The 19,450-nt window shown below is 39.4% G+C and overlaps 1 protein-coding gene across 3 annotated transcripts in view; it reads right to left on the bottom strand.

Annotated features, from left to right (window-relative positions):
• LOC122837360 (A disintegrin and metalloproteinase with thrombospondin motifs 2-like) overlaps positions 1 to 19,450 on the bottom strand; it is a 120,812-nt gene that overhangs the window by 18,454 nt on the left and 82,908 nt on the right. For 2 of the 3 annotated variants that reach the window (XM_044127672.1, XM_044127674.1), the window contains exons 4-10: positions 14,752 to 14,957; positions 4,915 to 4,998; positions 3,234 to 3,390; positions 2,320 to 2,425; positions 1,971 to 2,114; positions 1,450 to 1,582; positions 722 to 751 (exon numbers count right to left, since the gene is read on the bottom strand). In XM_044127672.1, coding sequence (XP_043983607.1) covers positions 722 to 751; positions 1,450 to 1,582; positions 1,971 to 2,114; positions 2,320 to 2,425; positions 3,234 to 3,390; positions 4,915 to 4,998; positions 14,752 to 14,957 — 860 coding nt within the window. The remainder of the gene's footprint in view (positions 1 to 721; positions 752 to 1,449; positions 1,583 to 1,970; positions 2,115 to 2,319; positions 2,426 to 3,233; positions 3,391 to 4,914; positions 4,999 to 14,751; positions 14,958 to 19,450) is intronic. The other variant, XM_044127673.1, reaches the window with a different exon arrangement.

A 19,450-nucleotide genomic window follows, 5' to 3' on the forward strand; every position in this document is an offset into this window, starting at 1 on the left:
AGGGCAGAGTGTTTCACGACAAAAGGTGAGATATCTGTGACTAATGAGATGTCTCTCGACATGGCTTGAGAAGCAAATTCAGCAAATTCCCATCCTTGTCTAAAATGAATCAAAGTGCCATCAAACAAACCAGCCTGCCCTCTTCTCTCCTCTCCCCAGAACCTCCCACCTACCATGACCCTGAGGGACTTCTACAGGTCAGGAGTTGACTTACAAACATCGCGTTAGACTGTGGTAGGTAATTGTCAGCTGTATATAGACTGGAGGATCCTAAAATACAGGGGGAAAAGGGGCCTCTGTTCTGGCTGAGCCCTTTCCCCAAGGATAGGGAAGACTTCTTTCCAACCTTATCCACTCGTTTACAGTCATAAAAGTGTCAATATAATGAGATTCTTTCTACAAGATGTGCCGTGATTTACCACTAGTAAATCACTGCACCAGTGATGCCAGGAACAGTGCTGGACAGAGCCATAAGGGCCACACAAATGAATTGCAAGTGTCCCGTTGTTTTGGAGGATTTTGTAGTGGCTTTCTTTTAAAGCACAAGCATTTTAGAATCCTGCAGACCAAATCTTGACAAAACTGAGACGCAGAGTACGATCAAAACAGAAATGAAGGAGCAACATTACATACACATGACTTTGGGGAACAAAAAGAACGAGAAAACCTAATAAAACAAATGACACGTCCACACGTCCTCCTGGAGGTGGGGTGGACTTACCTGCGATCCTGTCTGGCCCACCTTTTGTAGCTGAGGGGAATGAGTTTGACAAGAGAATAGAGGGTAATCTAGCAACGTGTGCAAGCCCCTGAGCAAACCCTTAGTCAAAAAACAGCTTTGCAACAGCGTGCCACAGTGGCTTCACAGTCACAGAAAAGATGATGCTGACTGTAAAGGAAGTAAAGATGCCAGAAAAGATGCTGCAGCTTGATGAAACTTTTTTAGTGATGTTTTTGTCTTTACAAAATTTTGTTTCTAGCAGGTTCATGTAAAGGCACTGTGGTATCAAGGCAACTGAGAGGCTATAAAAAGAAACTTTTTTTGTAATTAAATTAATGACATAAAGAAAATAGTAGCTAACAAAACCAATTACCTGCTTTTAAGCAAGATGTCAATCCCACCAGAGGCCGGGAGAAGAAACACAGGACATCAGAAAAATGTCAATGGCTACATATGTCACTTAGTCTGGTCAAAGGTAATACACTAGTAGACAACATTGGGCTCAGATAAGAAGCCCAACTCTTAAAATTTGAGAAAACACTTAAATAATTCAAGCTATTTTACAAACCACAGTGAAAAAAAATCCCTTTCAAACTCTGTCTGTTGAGGCTTAACATTTACCTGTCACTTGTGCTTGGAAGCTATAGTAACACTAAGCTTTGACTGAAGATGCGCTCAGTATGATGATGAGTGAAAGTAAGTGATGTTAGACTACAGGGGTCTCTTACCGCGGTGCACATGGTGTAGCCCACCCCGAAGTCAAAACGACACTGTTCATTCATGGAGTAGTGCAAACCAGGAAGTTGAGGCAGCGATGGCCAGTTGTGGTCAAACGGGTCGTCCCGAAGACAGTCATAGGACCTGAAGAGGAAGTGAAAAATCTTTCATTTTCTTTCCTTGCCTGAAATGTTTCTACATTTTCTGGTACCTCTGGTATAAATGTACAAGTAGAGCTAATATTTTTTTACATTTTTATTGTTATGGAATATACTAAAAAATAAGTTTGTCAAACTGAATATTTTCCTCAGATTCGCTAACTTATCTGATTTAAAAACTGTATCCAACTAGGACATGTGTCTGTTTGAGCTGGATATGTGGAGATTATTAACAACAATGATGATTGCGCATGTCAAATCTTATAGCAGCTGCATGTAAAAAGCAACAACACTGAGATCAGAGCTGACCATTAAATACATTACATGGTAAAGACTCCTGCATGTACTGATAAGTTCTAGTGTTCATGTCTCACTGAAGGTAGCGTCCCAGCTCCTGCATGCTACATCTGGACCACTGAAAGCGGTGGAAGGCAGCTTGGACCAGAGGAGCCATGATGCTGCCCATGGGGACCTCGTCCCCACAGCGGTTTCCCTGGCCATCGTGCTCCATCCCAAGCCTATGGATGAAGAGAAGAAACAGAAGAGTGGCGGTGGAGAGGACAAAGAGCAGTAGAGACAGAGCCGGAATGTGTGGGAGAAGTAGATCAAGGAACAAGAGAGGGAGGATTCAGTCATTGCATACCGATCACTTGAACAGAAATGTGATGAAATAGTAAGAGACTGCTTTGCTCTCTGGTCTACTTTGCTACAGGTAACACTTACACGTGCCCGGTTTCATGGGCCACCACAAAGGCAGAAGAGAAACCATCCTCATGGTTCAAGGTGCAGCTCCTCACCGGATGGCACATCCCCGTCACTGGAGCATAACCTGAACAGCCAGGGGGAGAGAAGTAATGTTTGAGATTTACTGACTAACTGCTGCAGTAGTGCTGAAACATAATCATAGACAAAATGATAAAAGGCTATATTAGCTATGTTTGATCCTCATTTAGGTGTGCATCCTATGAATAAATATGTTTGGTTTTTTTTATTTGGTCAAGTAGACTTCCTTTATCAAATCAAAAACATATATCTGTTTCAATTTTGCTTTATTAATAACAGAGCAGTTCTATTCATTTTAAGATTACTTTACACACATAAAGACTCTATTTAGGACTCTTACTCTTTTAGCTGTTTGGTTTGCCAGAATTTTATTTTAGGGGTATCACATTTTGGATGTAAAGTTCAGAAAAAGGCACTGTCGAAGTGCAAGCCACAAACATTTCCGTTCATGTGTCTAATCTTAATTCCAAAATGTTGGCTTCTCTCTTTGTAAATGCCAGTCTTCAGCTTCCTGTGTGTGTCCTGCACTCTCTTTAATTGTGGAGCTGTGGCTGCCTCTTCTCTGTATATTGATTTTCTGCTGCTGAAGGCTGCGCCCAAGGGCAGCTGAAGGGCTTCTGGCTAGCTAGGCCACTGGCTTTAGAGGCCTCTCCCCTGGGCCTGGCTGTTAGCTTATGCTCTTCTGCACAGAAAACCATCAACCACTAAAGCCACAGTGCACCTTGCAAATTATATGAGGCAAAGGAAGGAGGTGTGCACTTCTCTATGTGTCTACAATCTTTTTAAAAATATGAGCATGCAGCAAGAATACAATGCACAACAGCATTGAATGTGTTCATCGTGTCCTTTAATACCCTGCATGCCCGTGGGCCCAAATTCTTGGCGTGTCAGGAAAATGGCATGATCATGATACTCGGCGTCCCCCGTGTCTTGCTTCTGCTGCAGAAAGGCCCAGCGACACACGTTCTCCAGACTCTGAGATGGATTCCCAAGTTCAATCAGGCTCATGGACTGAAACACAGAGCAACACGAACAAAGTGCAAGGATTATTTAAAAACAAGGACATCCCTATTTTAGTTTGTATATGTACAACAATTTATTTCACCCTGTAGGGGGCAGTGTCACTGTGTACTTTAAAAAAAAAAATTCTTGATCTTAGAAGATCTCACAAACGGCTGGAGCATTTCTCCCACATCATCACACAGAGAAACACACAGTCTCAAAGAGATGCTCAAAAGAAGAACTCTGTTAATGAGTTTTACAAAATATCTGTTTATGATTAAACAAAACCTCTAACCAGACTCCTTTAGAGCTATATTTCCTTATCTAATATGTTCCCTGTATGATTTTCACTTAACTGTCTGTTATCAAGGTTTCTCTTCATATCGCTTGCATTGTCTCTTTTTTTGCTCAGTGTTTGAAGACATACCTAAGGTGCAGTTGGTTCACAAAAGGAATGCAACATGAGCGAGACATATGGCCTGCCTCTGCACACTTCATGGAGTGCTAAGTATGCACTCGGCTCAGTCCTCATTTAGACGGTGTAGCCTGTACGTGTGCACCATTTCCAAGTTGCTTACGTGTGTTTGAGTGCATTTTTTTCCATGATCCCAAAAATGTGTTTCTGCAGAGGGTGTAAATGTAGCGCAGTGACTGTGTGTGAGTAAAGTGTGGGTGTATGAGTGTGGCTGCATTCAGGGTCACATAGTCAATCTGCAGGCTGTCTGGGTGCAGCTCTGTTGCTGTGGTAATTGGGAATGATGGACAGCCAAAGCTTTGGGTGAAGCTGCACAGGGGCTGGCCCTGAATGACCAATGCATTGTAGCCTGTGTGTGGGGGTGTATGTGTGCGTGTATGTGTGTGCATGATGTTGTTCCTGATTTCTATTGGGGCTGTACGGGCAGGAACAGTCGAAGAACATTGGAGAACACCCATCCACCAATAAAATCATATGTGCTATTCAGTGGGAAATCCCATCATTCCTGCCATTCAGCATCCTGCCATGCTTCTCAGCACAGGCATGCAGATAAAGTTACAGTGAGGAAGAAAGGGATGCTGCCCCTATTGCCTTTACTCTTTATGAATGAAGGAGAGCTGTCATTGATTACTTACCTTTGTCTAGACTGGATATGATTCTGTGCAGAAACCTGCTAGGAAGAACAGTGATTGCATAACGGCCAGAGTTTCTGTGTGCTTTGGTGGTGAACTGTGAAGGCGTGCGACTTGGAAAAACTCCCCTGAGATGCTGCATGCTTTTAGTTCCTCTTTTGCTCAGTCCACTGGAATAACAAGCTCTGGGCATCAGTCTGTGTGTGTGTCCTGATGACTGGATGTGTGTGCTGTATATTTGTTTATAAGTTTGCTTTAGGTACTTAAAGGTAGAGTAGCAAAATCCTTATGTCATGGATAGTGCTGACATAGAAACAAAAAGACAAACAGGGTGAGCCCAAATCCTGTTGTTCTGAAGCGTAAGTGCTTCAGGAACTGCGGTTCAGTTGTTTTCTCCGCAGGACTTCGAGTCCTGTCAGGTCTCACCTTCCCATAGCCCAGCATGATTATCCGCACCAGCACCACATTGATTTTTGCTCCCAAAGAATCGTCATGGTAGATTTCGTTCACCTGGAACCACAAAAGCAAACAGAAAAGGTAAAAGCTATTAAATGAGATGCACAAGTAGATAAAACGTTGGAAAAGCATTTTCTGTCCTGAAGTTGTATAAGACTAACTGGATTCACACTGTTGTTCAGATGAATCTAAGATTGAGCTTTGCAGCAACACAATCCTCTAGCATGGTTAGGTATAAAAACAAAAGACTAAAATGGAAAAGCACAGCATGGCCACTGTTAGGCATGCTGCAGGCCAACTTTTCTGCCAACGGATTTGGGAGACCTTGTTAGAATTCATGACATTAGGATACCAGGACATTTTTAATATAACACTGTGACATCTGACAGAAAACTGAAAATTGGTCATCAGTGGGTCTTTAAGCAGGGAAATGATGCATAACATCTGGTCAAAACAATAGAGAAATGGTTCAACAAACATAATACCAACCCTCATGACTTTCACCAAGACTGTAAAATCTAAAACATTGAAACATCAACAACCTGGAGAAGAGTGGACCCCATAGGATCACATTTTTCTAAGCTTAAAGTTAAGTGTGACACATCTACATAAACCGAGGTTTATACATTCATAATAACAAAATAAACAAAAAAGTGTTTGATGTGGTTTGTGTTTGAGGTGCCATTATAAGAACAATTGTTTGTTTTGGGCTGCACAGTGGCGCAGTTGGTAGAGCTGTTGCCTTGCAGCAAGAAGGTCCTGGGTTCGATTCCCGGCCCGGGGTCTTTCTGCATGGAGTTTGCATGTTCTCCCTGTGCATGGTGGGTTCTCTCCGGGTTCTCCGGCTTCCTCCCACAGTCCAAAAACATGACTGTCAGGTTAATTGGTTTCTCTAAATTCTCCCTAGGTGTGAGTGTGTGTGTGAGTGTGTTGTTTGTCTTGTATGTCTTTGTGTTGCCCTGCGACAGACTGGCGACCTGTCCAGGGTGAACCCCGCCTCTCGCCCGGGACGCAGCTGGAGATAGGCACCAGCAACCCTCCTGACCCCATTAGGGAAGAAGGGTGTAAAGAAAATGGATGGATGGATGGATGTTTGGTTAAGAATACATTTTAACTTTTCTTTGCATTTTCATAAAAATCAATACACATGGATGAAATTTTCCACTTTTAGTCATATCTAAGTTCAGCTTCACATTTGTAAATTAGTTTAACCAGACTGAAAAATATTATGTCACTACGTTTATGACTTTATGGTCTTCTAAATTACCTCTTAAATATCTTTATTTATAAATATAGTCAATTTTAGAACCTTTAGGTTAATATGCTGCTATTAAAATCAGGTGAAAAGTAAGGATGCCTTTAATAACAAAATATATTAAAAAATAGTGGTCATTGAGCAATTGCCTCACATGTACAGAAAGTGTCCAGGCTCTGGTAGATTAATGCCCCCACATACAGTATGAGGGCATATTTCACTCCCCAGATCACTCACAACCAAACATGAAAATTAAACAATGACATTATCTGGTGATTGACTTGTAATGACTTTTTAGCCAATAGCTACATTTCTTGCTGAGGAGTTGGCAACAGTGTTATGAAGTTTCTAGTTTCTAGTTGCAACATTAAAAAAAAATGTCCTCTTGTGTACTGAAGGACAGCCTGGATCATCCAAAACAGCCTTTCCAGAAGACTTTTGATTCAAAACTGCTCAACTGGCCAAGAAGTTTAAATTAATTTTTAATTAAAATAAGTCAGTTAGTGGCCTGTTTCAATGTTGTTGTGTTCTTTTTTTCAAAGAACACACATATAGGAGGTAATAAATACCCCCACTCCAAGAAATACATTATTTAGGACTAACAAATATGGAAGAGAAGGGAACAAGAAACAATTAGGAGATTGTAAGGAAATTTGGGCTCCAATGAGCAAAGATGAAGAGAAGATGAAGAAGATGCAAAAAGGATGGAAAGTTCCTAATGCAAGGAAACAAGGTAATATGTAACAAGGGAGATGAAGAGAGCACTCTTCTGGCACACACACTCTGACACACAGAGACACAAAGCCAAAGAGAGAGAGAGGGAAAATTGGCACTAAAGTCAAGGCCTGCTGTCCTCAGTGGCTGTGTTTGGTGCTTAATGAGGCAAAGGGATGTAAAAACAGACAGCCATAATGAGATGGCTGATGGACATGCTGCAGAGACACACACATGCATACGCGCACACAAACTCTGCCCACAGAGAAGTGCAGCGATAAGAAGGAAACACTGCAGAGACATGGAGCAAGAGACAGGTATGAGTGGAAGCTAAGGGGAAGCTGTGGAATGCTTCGACCGTAGACCGAGAGGCAAAGGAACAGAGGAAAGGAGCTGAACGCAGAGGGGAAAACATGCAGAGAAGAGCTTGAAAAGGAATGAGTTCTTAGAAAGTAACTATATCCTGATGTAGCAGAGAAACGATTATCATTGAAAGAAGATGATAGGAAAAAAAGGCTAGATTTTCACCCTTTTCATTTATAAAAGTAAATACCAAGCTCCAAACCTCCTATTGAAAATTACACAATAACATTTCAAGCTATTTGTTAATAACTAAGCGAAAAATAATTTACTTAATCATATCAGTTTATCATGTTTGAACTCCAAAATAACTGAACTGTAACAAAGTGAGTCACATTCTTGCAATCACAGCTAAAACTCCTAAAAGTATATCTGAATCTATCAAGATCTCTTTCACATGAAAATAAAAAAGAAAAAATGCATCCTAAACAAACTTATAGAATGGCTCACCGTATGGGTTTTGGGGGAAAGCAGGCCCATATGAATGTCCACAGGTACATGGAGCTTAAACTTTTCCTATTACCAGTTCAAAACCAGACCCACGGTACTGCAGACAAAGTCCCAATTTGTGTATCCGAATTTGTGTATTCGGACTTTTTGAAAATGATGACACAACTATAACTTTGGGTTAGCCATCCACCTAGAAAACGTCTCAAGAGATATGGTTGAAAACCTTCTCCAAATCTACAACACCTATTTGGGCCAGGAAAACAAACTTCCATGTAGCAATTGGTTAATTTCAGAGTAAAAAATTTGGTCAACTGATCCTCCTAATCTCAAGCTTCAACGATCAGTTGGAGTGTCCTGTTGGAGCTTTCACAGGCAGTCTGACAACAGCGATACCTCAATATCTGTTACACACTCTCAGGTTCCCTTACTAAAAAATTGGGACCACCAAACCTGGTTTGTCTCTCTACAGGTGTTGTTGTCTCTGTCTTCCATCTAACACTGAAGAGGGATATCAACAACTTTCCAGCAATATCTGCAGCCGTAAGCATCTCTGAACAGATCTTGCCCACCCCTGGTCCTGCAGCTAGCACTCAAAGTTACTTTGCAGCTGTTTAAAGAATCATCTCTTCTGACTGCTTCAAATCTTTTCCGTCTTCCGGGACTTCTGCTTTTCTGTTTTGGGTTGGCTGGAAATCTTTAGAAAAACAAGATTGCTTAAAATACAATTTCAGGGAGCACGATTTTTTATTTTTTTTTGAGACACATGGGAAAAGCAAGCAAAAAGATAGACAAAACAAGAAAACCCAATTTAAACATGACCCGAAATAGCGAGGAAAGCCAAACAGAATTCATATTCCTGTGTTCTGGTTGAAAGTCTGATATTTGATGCTTACTTATCTCTTTAACTGATGATGCAAGCAGTGTTGAATTTTTGGTAGCATGGAGTCAGTGTAGCCAACCTGATTAAAAATGCTGGGGAGGGTATTTCTTTTCTGGTTGTTATAATCTAACCCAGCAGGGGCTTGACTCAAGTCCCCAGCTGAGAGATGCACTGTATTGAAAGTCCACAATTTTTATACAATATACAACTTCAGAGTGGACCTTGCCTCTCACACAATGACTGTTAAGATGCTTTGCATCCTCCTCCGAGTCAGGACAGGATAAAATGGATATAGTGAAAGCTTGGAATAAATATTTTATCAAGTGTCTTGTTTGGGTTTATGTGAGGTTTTTATTCTGTGTTTTGATTGCCATGTGGAATGGAGCTCAGCAAGGACAAGCACTCTTAAGTGTCATCAGCAGCAAAGTTAGCTCTCTGTAAAGCAGTAAAAATGGAATAATAGTTGTTTGGGTCTTGTAAACAAGTAGCAGAGAACATTACATATGCTTTTACAGCTTTTACCCACTTTACTACTGCAGAAGCATTAGACCTGGTCCTCCTAAAGCGATTACAGTTTAGGGGGCCATTATCATCACTGTCATACATTCTTTGTATGTACACTTAGTATTGAGCTCAGTATTTACTTATATTTCCTTAAGGAGTAAATAATATTCATTTCACAGTACACTTGAGATCTACTCCTGAAATGAAATGTCTCGTTGTACACATTGAACTCCTTAGTTTATGATGGCACAACTGCAACTTTTGAGATGTTTTAATAAAATTAAATCCTTGTGCTGTGCAGAAGATTTGAGTAATTTCTCATTTGTTTATTTAAAGATTTTTTTAAAAAAAGCTTTGCCTTGTAGCAGTTATTTAAATTACAATACTGAACAAGTCAAACTCCTGATTTGTGAAGCACTTTGGCCAGATTCAACTGTTTGCTCAGTAAATCAAATTTGACTTGATTTGGATACAATTAGTCTAATCAATATTCATTCAGGTAATCTGAATGTCTTTCAATATTTTGACTGTTCTACACATTTGAAGTATTTTAAATTAAACAGAATTGTGTCTACACATATTAGAAACCTTAGGAAAGAACCATTATTGCTATATTTTCCTAACAAAGACACCCTTGGCTCTCATTTTGATCATGTGATTAATGTGCAAATGCAACACAGTTTAACAGACAGATCACGTGTGTGTTGTTTTGCTCTCTCTTTTTCTGAATAAGAAGGTTTTCTAATACAAATCATGTGGTCCTTCTTTCAACTTTCATTCATCAAATTTGAGCCATGATATTAATAGAAAAGAAACCCTGTCCTACATCTTTGCTTTTCCTTCTCTTAGTCTTTTGAATTCAACATAGATGTGTTTTTCTGCAGCAAACATATCCACTGTGCCATAATAAATACCTATTTAATTATGTTAATTAGTATCCTATAATAGCTTCAAAATGAATTGATAGAGAACCTGCATGTCCGTGTGGTTCATGTTTTGTCCAGCCCCTCTTGGTATCGCTGCCAGGTTTTATAACTTTTGTCTCACATCGTTGTCATCCTGGGAGCTTAAAAGTATATGTGAAGAAGTCGTACAGCATCTGTCTGTATGTCGTGTTTGTTTGATAGAAGTGGACATCTGGGTGGGTCAGTCTGTGTTATGCCTAATTCAGCCTGTTTCCTTGACAACTGCTAAGCCAGTTAGGGCCAGTTGATTTCCAGTTGACCGGGGTAGCATCGATTCAAGTCTGAGAAATAAATTTCTACTTGAAAACATTCTGAGCACAGTGAAAGTACAACATCTTATTTAACCAATAGGGTTTTTTGTGTGCAAAGTTAAACATAAATGTCCGGCACCAGAGCACAGGTGTAAATCAGAACACTTTAATCTGGAAAAAATAAAAATAGAGAAAAGACTTTCCCACCATACAATGCCTGCTTATATACTTGAACAGGGCTTTTTTTTACTTTTTAATTTGGATATGAATTTTGTTTCCACTTATGGTGAACAGTTTAACAGGTAGAAATAGTTTCATTGACATTTTGGAAAATTTGGAAAAATATGTTTATTAACACAGTGCTTTAAAACTTGGTGTCACTGTTTTTACTGTTGTCACTGAAGGTGCGAGACATTTTATGCAGTCATTTTGGAAAATTAGTTTTACAAATTACTGTCAGCTGCTGATGAGACAGGACGGAGGAATCGAACAAAACCTGGCAAAAGTATCACATAAATTAGATAAGGCTTGCCATGACTTTTCTATCTCTTTTAGTCAACACAACTGGGAATACTATGCTGAGCCCATAAATTTTGGTGGCTTTTAAACCAAGTATCTGTCACAAGCTAACAAGTCTATTCTTACCTGTAGTGCACTCGCTTTTCTACCTTCTTCCTTCATGTATTTTTGTGTCTATTCACTGGCTCCAGAAGGTTTTGTAAAGGAAAAAAAACAGGATGATTTTGATGATCTCCTGCAACCTTTACACAAATGATAATTACCACACATAACAGAGGCAGACAAAATGCAGATCAGTTTACTAATAGGGCTCATCAAAATTAAAAATGCACAGATAAACAAACCACCCTTTTCAGCAGTGACTATTAATATACGTGGAGCAAGTGATTAAGGCGTTGTGGCTCCCTTCTAAAGGTCTTACTAATGAGTGAGAGACAGGTAGACAGACAGATTACCTCAAGTTCTTTAGTTTATCACTGTTTTGTTTAGCCCTGGAATATTCTAGTGCCATATAAACACACATCACAAGAAACATGGTTCCTACAGAACTCAGCGCAGTAACTCACTTCCATTTTTGTTTTAAATAATGCACACTGCGCTAAATTCAGTGTTAATTTGAGAACATACCCTCCAGAAACAACCCTGCATAAGTGAATGTTCAAGAATAACTTTAGTTCAAATCAAATTTTATATTTATAATTTACAAAAAGGGATCTCAGGGTGATTTACAAGAAAAATCAAGTCAAATCTAAGAGGTGTGATCCATCAAGTCAATGGTTGTCATCACCTTGCTTTAACATGTGACATTTTTATTAGCTTTTCAATTATATTGGCAATGATTTTTAGAAAACATTGATATGATTCTGTGGCATAAGCATCAGAAAATACAGACACCATACATACCACCATTAGGCACAATGCTATGAAATATTTGTAATTGCTACTCTATTGTTGCAGCAATGACCCAATATTAGCTTTACTCAGTTTCATGTTAAGCAGGCAAATTCCTGGTTTATGCTGATTAATTTCAGTGACTTCAACAAAAAACCTAAAAACTTGCAGAGGCTCCAGTTGAGGACAGGATGAATTATTTTCTCATTCATTCAACTAACTTCTACCTCTCAGGTTGCCTCAAATAAAACAAGATATAATTTTGTAAATACCGTAATGAAATTATATATATATTTTTTTTTGCTGGACCTCTGAATTTAACACACACTCAAATAACCTAGAAATAAAATGAGTTTAATTTGCTGGATTTTGCTGTTTTTTTGTGTCAGTTTGCCAACAACTGACACAAAAAGTTGTTGGCAACTTTTTGTCTTATGGCTTGCTGAAAAGTTACCTGTACGTTGGCTTTGTCTTATTTCACTAAGATTTTTGTACTAGATATGACAAAAATATACGGTAAGATTTCGCAGGGTTTTTTGTGAGCTTTTCCAGCTTGAAAGGGCTTGCTAGTATTTTTAGGTTCAAAGTGGTCAAAAGTTTCCATATAAATAAATCCCTGGATATATTTTTGCTTTAAAAATAAAGCAAAAAACTTGCAGTAAACTTGGGGGATTACTGCCACGTATTGGTAGCAGCAACAGATTTCAAGAAAAAGCAGATTAAAGACAAGATAGGGATTTAACAAAATACAGTCACTGCAAAGATTATTTAAATTTTCATTTGGTTGGAGAAATTGTGAGCCTATTAATACAGCAGGGGGAAAAAAAAGAGAAGAAAACACATGGGAAATTAGTGGGAAGCACAGAATACAAACAAAGACACATTTAGTCTACCATGCAGATGCAAATAAACACACCCACACACACGCACGCCAACACACGCACACACAGATTTTGACACTCCTGCTGAACTTTGCAGACAGGACTCAATGGTTTTCTGTAGGCGTGCTTTGATGTCCTGCAGACAGCAGTAATGTCAATTATTTTCTGCCCTTCAACAGACACAAACACAGATGAGCCACCTTGGCTCTTGGGTCTCTGCAGAGTTCATTCAACACACAGGTGGAAATACAAGGCTGAAAGAAGCAGATCTGGAAAATGATCGCATTACGAAAACATGCAAGACGAAAAGGGTGAAAATAACTTCAAGAAAAACAAGATTTTTAAAAGTAATTTTAAAGGACTTTCCAACAGATTATATTTTAAAAGCTAACTTATGAAAATTTTGCCCAGGTTTGGTTAGTTTTTTGTTCTATGGTGTATAAATAATGTTGCAGTAAATCTTTTTCTGCTACCATTTTTACTGTGCAGAACTATTATTTTCTAGGTATTGCTACATTATTGCTAATAATGAGGGAAACTGGCAAATGTCAGTAAGAATATAAATGATTTTGTGCTGATATTGAAATATCCTTGTGAAATGCTTCTATGTAACTAAAATTGGTCAAATGTAAACTTTAATATGTTGGAAACTAAAAATATTAACCACATACCAAAATAAAATGACCACCTCATGCACAGATTTAGCTAATTCTGTCATTTTTTTATGTCTTTTTTCATGATTATGCTCTTTTATAAATTTTGCGATTTAATGTAAATACATTAGATATACTTGCTTCAAAAGTAAGCAAATAAAGGGACATAAAAAATAGGCAAATTACCCATTGTTCTACTGTGTTTAAGGGACTTTGTTTCACTTTCACAATAGCTTGTCATTTTCCAAAATGTTCTTTTCACCAAAAGTATTCTCCTGTAAACCTTTCCTACCTCTTGCATTATATTTCTAAAGTTTTTTCACACTGATGCAGATTTGTTGCCATAAAACTACCCAAGCAGTGCTGCTGACAGCCGGGGAGAGAGAGAGAAAGACAGAGAGAGGGAGAGAGTCAGACATCGCACACCCATCCTGAAGTGAGCAAAGCAAACTTTCAAGAAGAAAGTCGCCCAGATGCCACGCGTGGGAGGAAACCCTTATTTATTTATTTCTGTTTATCTGGCTGTCAGTAATTTATTCCAAATGCGCTGTTTAAAATACTCCTTTTCCCCCCCTTTCTCTCCATCTCTTCCCCGCAGATTAAAGCAGGGCTGCGACAGGGTTGCGTATTCCCTTCGCCTATATTGTCTAACAAATATCTAAAAAGGGGAGGTAGGGAGCAACGGCAGCTCTTGTTCTTTTCCAAGCGCTGAACTGAGACAAAGAGGTGTGGTAGGATTTGCAGCTCTGCGCCTGCACCTGCTTAACAGTCGGAGGCTGGTTCCTGGCGCAGTGGGGTCGCAGTACAAGCAAAAGCAAACAGCGGCACTCGCACAACACACACATAAATGGATGCATGGAAACACCACTCTCACCACAGGTTTAATTTGCAAAGATTAAAGTGTGGAGTGGGGAGTGTGACACTCAAGCTCACACACACACACGCCCACTTGTGACAACACCTGGGAGTGTGAGTGCTAAGTGTTGTTGTGGCCCGGGGCAGACTACCTGCTGTTTCTGCATCTTTCTCTCTCTGTCTGTCTCTTTCTCTGTCTCTGTCTCTCTCTCTCTCTCTCTCTCTCACACACACACACACAGAGAATGATGATATGACACAAATCCTAATGAAAAGATATGTGGAAGCCCCTTTAGCACAGACGGAGCACCTTGCAGACACACACACATACGCAAATGAAATCTCATCATATTCAGACAGAGAAGAAAGGATTACCTGTGGCTGATTGCAAGTAATCCTTTCACATGTAGGAGGGGAATTGAATCCCCATTCATGGTGTGTGTGTGTGTGTGTGTGTGTGTGGCCGTGTGTCTGTCTATGTTTCTTTGACCTCTCTGTGACTTTCTTTTCAACTCAAATGGGAGAATATTTTAATTTAATTCAATCTAAGGCGGGAGAACAGGTGTGGGGTTCAGATATCTGGAAACCTTCGTGTGATCCAAATGAAACCCAGAGACAAGGACACTTACGATGTTCATGAGTGTGAGCAGGTACTTTTGCACATGCTCCTTCCCATGAAACTGGACCACAGAGTCATCGACGCCCAGCAGCACCTCGATGTTGTAGGCTCTGTCCAGACTCTGTCGGCGCACCCGCGAAGCCCGTGTGTTGTTGATGCTCTGCTGCACGCCACGGTACAGAGACTCCAGGTCCATGAGGCCACCCAGGTCTGCACCTAATGACAGGGAGCACAAAAAACAAAACAAAACACACTTTTATACTGTACTTATATTGAATTTGTCTATCTATACATACAAATGCATTTTAAATACAATTCTGGGTTTCTCAGCAAGACAGAAACATGAGGCCAAATAACTGGAGAAACTATTCACTTGGCTCAAAATTCAACTTATTTCATGTCCATCTCAGCTGCTGGATGCAAATCTTTTAGAAAACATTTTGAGTACACTGAGAGAAGAATGTGTAAAACAAACAAGTATAAATCACATTGCAAATTTCAACAAAATATATTTTTGTTAAGTAAGCACATTCTCATTTTAAGCAAATAAAAAATGCCCGGCATGTTTATTCGAGTGTACATTTTGAAGTACAGTACTTGACACAAATCATCTTAGAGGAAAATACCCCATTTTTGAAAGCATCTACATTTGCAGTAAAAGTCAAAAGTTGACCTTGTTTTAACGCCTGACCTAAATAACACTGATAGTAATAAAAAACATGCTATATCTTTAACCATCTTCCTGTGTGACAATCACATTCTCTGTGCAGTCTTCAGTTGTTTTGAACACTTTTGCATCTTGCGTGTTCAAACTGGGATACATATGCGATGTCTGTGTCTGTCTCCAAGTTTGCTCTCCAAGACACCAGTTGACGGAATCGAGCATGTGTGTCCTTTGTAACCATTGGTAACGGTGCGGCTATCCTTCACAGATCCTCTCCTAATCAACCAAATATTTCTACTCCCATCTGAATAAAAGGAACAGATGGTGCTTGCTAAACACATGGATTAAGACAGCTCCTTCACACAGGGGCTGCCCACTCTGCTCTTTCCTTGGCTACCTAAATACATGAAAAATGCTAATTACACAGGAAACTCACTCTGAGGTTACATTTACTCGTCTTCTTACAGGTAAAGTATGTAAGAAAGGCCTTTATGTTCCTTGCCATTTTGTATATTTAGACAAATCCAACCATAAACTTCATCGTATATCTTTGGTACTTATGTAATAGATCAACACTTGCATAGTTGTGAAGTGGACGGAAGATTTTCAAAATCAAAATCTTAAAAGTGTGGATTTATTTCAATCTCATTTTACTTTATTACCTGTAAAAAAAAACAAGTGCAATGAGTTGTCTTTAGTCCCTTAGTAGTAAACAGAGTTCAGATGTGTGCATTTGGACTTCAGCAGTTAAAATGATGAAGTTAAAAACCTTTTAAAGAGAGCTTGATTTAAAAATAGCAGTCAAGAGATTATAACTGTGGAGTCGCTGCAGAGATTTGCAGCTTAGGTGGAACAAGCTGTAGACAGAACAACTGTTTGGTTTTTTGGAAGAATGGCAAGAAGGAAGGATCTTTGGTGGAAGATTGTTGTTTTCTGTTTACCATAACAGAGGTATGACACACAGCAAAACAGTGTTGGATTATATGAGACCAAAACTGAGCATTTTGGAAAATTAGCAAGATGGATATTGATAAATACATGAAGATCCATAAAAAGACATCTATAATCTTGATGTGCAAAACCTAACAGTCTTTTTACTGTAATTGCACTTAATACAGGTTCAATCAAGTATTAAACTAATATGCATGACACAATTTTCAGACTTTTATTTTAAAAACATATAAAAAAATATGCATCTTTTCTTTTTCCTTTGCAACAACGAACTACTTATGTTATGTAATAAATTCAACTTATTTCATTTTAAACTCCAGTTTAATCCCGTCAAGTCAGACAGTAAGCTAAAGCCAGTTAAGAATATAAAGCGTCTTGTCTCCTGAGCCAGGGTCATTGTTCCTTTACCTGCTATTCCTGTGCTCATGCAAAGGCCATGGGCGGCCAATTCATGCAATACAGGTGGATTTAATAAAGCGCCATCATTGTTGACTTCAAGGCTTCAAAATGCAGCTCAAAGAGATGCTGTGTGGGTGTGTTAGCAGGTGTGGGTGTGTGAGCACTCTGTGAACAAACATTTCCGATTGGGCTATAAATCACTGTTGCAGTATGAGCTTTAATTTAGCTGAAGCTGGGCAGCAGGACCGACTGACCGTGGAGCTTTATTTGGAGGGGGCGAGGGGTTCAAAGTGCAACATTATGGGACCAGAGGAGCTCTGACACCTTGAGTTGAAGTGAGCGTCAAATGGATCAAAAAAAAAAAAAGAGAGCCTCAAGAGAAAGACGGGTGGGAAAGGAGGGGGAGAGGAAGAGAGAGATCCGCCACCTTGTCTCCCAATCAGCAAGGGGCAGCCTGCTTTCCCACTCCCTCTTATGCAACGTTTCCAAGACAACGGGCTCATGGGTAAAACAACAAACACGTGGTTAACGTTGGCTCCTGAGTTGCGAGCAGAATTAATTTGAAAGTCTGACTATTATCCCATATCTGCCCACATTCCAGCGAGTGAAAGAACACCAGCACAGAAGCAGAAAAATAGAAGGTGGGGGCAAAGAGAAAAAATAATATACAGACACTGAATGCTGCTTCTGCTTGTTAGCACAGAAATCGGCATTTAAGGAGGTTTACATCACAACAACTTGGCTTTTTCCTAGTTAAAGATGCCTTTAAGGAGCCTGGTGTCATAACCGCCATATTTGCTTCAGGAAACAGGTTGATATATTTTTACCTCTTACTTATGTAATGTGAAAGGGGCAACAAAATAAAATAGTTCTGTTTTTTGACTTCTTAACTTTGCACCTTGAAAACATTCAGACCATATTATGCTGCATAGCATAAGAACAAAACTGATTAGAATTGGAAGCTCGCTTAAACTAACGCATACACAGCAATCGGCTAACGTGTAAAACCATCAAATATCCCCATTTCATTGCATCTATGTCCTTGCCCAGACTTGCAAAAGCACTATTTTCTATTACTTCAGCTGTTTTACAGCATGAAATCCAGCAAGAAAAAAAAAAAAAAAACATGGAGCAATAAGGCACAAGAGAGATTGAGGGAGGTGAGAAGCAGCGTCGAGGGGTTTGATGGATGAGAGATGGAGAGGAGAGAAGAGCAGAAGGACCTTGGCTCTTGTGAGTTTCCATTCAGGCTTTCCGTCTTCATCCGAGTTTGATGTGGTGACTGGGGGGTGAAGCAAAGCTGTTTTGCTTTGTTTCTTACTGCAACAACTCACATTAGCCTCATATCACTGACAGAATCCAGATACAAGTCCTTGCAAAAGTGTTTAGAGACACTTTTTATCAGGTTACAAGCAGAAAGACAGAGTGTATTTAATTAGGGATTTAATGTGAGATTTCCACACAAAGAACACTATAATTGACATGTGAAAGGAAAATAATACAAGCGTTTATATTTTTTCTTACAAACAAGAATCTGAAAAGTGCAGCATGCATTAGTATTTAACCCCTAGGATTAATACTTATCAATACTTATGGCTTTTTTCTCAAGACTTGGGGCATGAATCAACCAGCTTTGCAACAGAGGGGCTCACATTTTTCTATACTCTCTTTTCAATATAGTGCGAGGTCAGTAAGGTTAGAGGAAAACGATTTGAAAATCAATACATTTCTGAGGCAGATTCTTAGTTATAAGTAGACTTTGAATGAACTATTTATGTATGTGGAAATTATTTAATCTTAGCTACTACACGGAGACTTGTATGCATGGGTTGATTTTTTTTAAACTTCTGCCTGATTATTAGGTGTTATTGTAAAGAATTAGCTTGTGTTTAGTCTCATCTATTTTCCCATCGGCTCCAACCACCTTCCTGCATCTCTAGTAACCTTTCTCATCATCTTTGGCAAGGTCCCCTGTCCCTGCTGAAGCAAAACAGGCCCACAGTGTGATCATGCCTCCATCATTTCATATTGCGGGCTTCTTGGCTTCTTCTTTGATAACAGTTCTCCTTGCAAAACCTGCCAGCTTAGGTGGGTGCGCCATCCTGTTTCCAGTTTCACATGTTGAATGAAGCTTTTCATATTGTTTTACAATATCCTTTTTCAAGCTGTCCACAACTGGGTTCCTGAATGGGGTGGCAGACACCTCTCATGTTGAGGCTACAGTTCTTGTTCCAGGTTTGATTTCTTACTTGGAATGTTTAATGCATGGCTTTCCCTTCTATCTTTGGCTTTATCCTGTCAAACTACTAATACAAAAGGACATTGGTGCCTTCATTCTAGGTGCAAATCTCTGAGACTCTTAAAAAAAACATTGGATTTGTGCTGTTATTAAATTAGACACAAATGGTCTTTCCTATTCAGGTGGCTTCTGCATGCACAATAGTTGCACTGATTTAGAAGAATCAAAGTAAATAGGACTAAAGATTATGTTTGGATGCAAAAACAGCTCAGAGTTAAGGGTACTTCTGCAAAGCACTGTCAGAAACTGATGGCAAAAAAGAAAAAATAAAAGTAAATATTAGGTAGGATTTTTAGCCTAAAACCTTTTCTCAATCATACACAAACCCTCATTTCCTTTTCTTAAGAACAGCTTTTATTTCCATTTGTTGCTTTGCAATGACTCTAGTCTTTACCC

This window comes from Gambusia affinis, linkage group LG09, assembly GCF_019740435.1.
Source record: "Gambusia affinis linkage group LG09, SWU_Gaff_1.0, whole genome shotgun sequence".
NCBI classification, from domain to species: Eukaryota; Metazoa; Chordata; class Actinopteri; order Cyprinodontiformes; family Poeciliidae; genus Gambusia; species Gambusia affinis.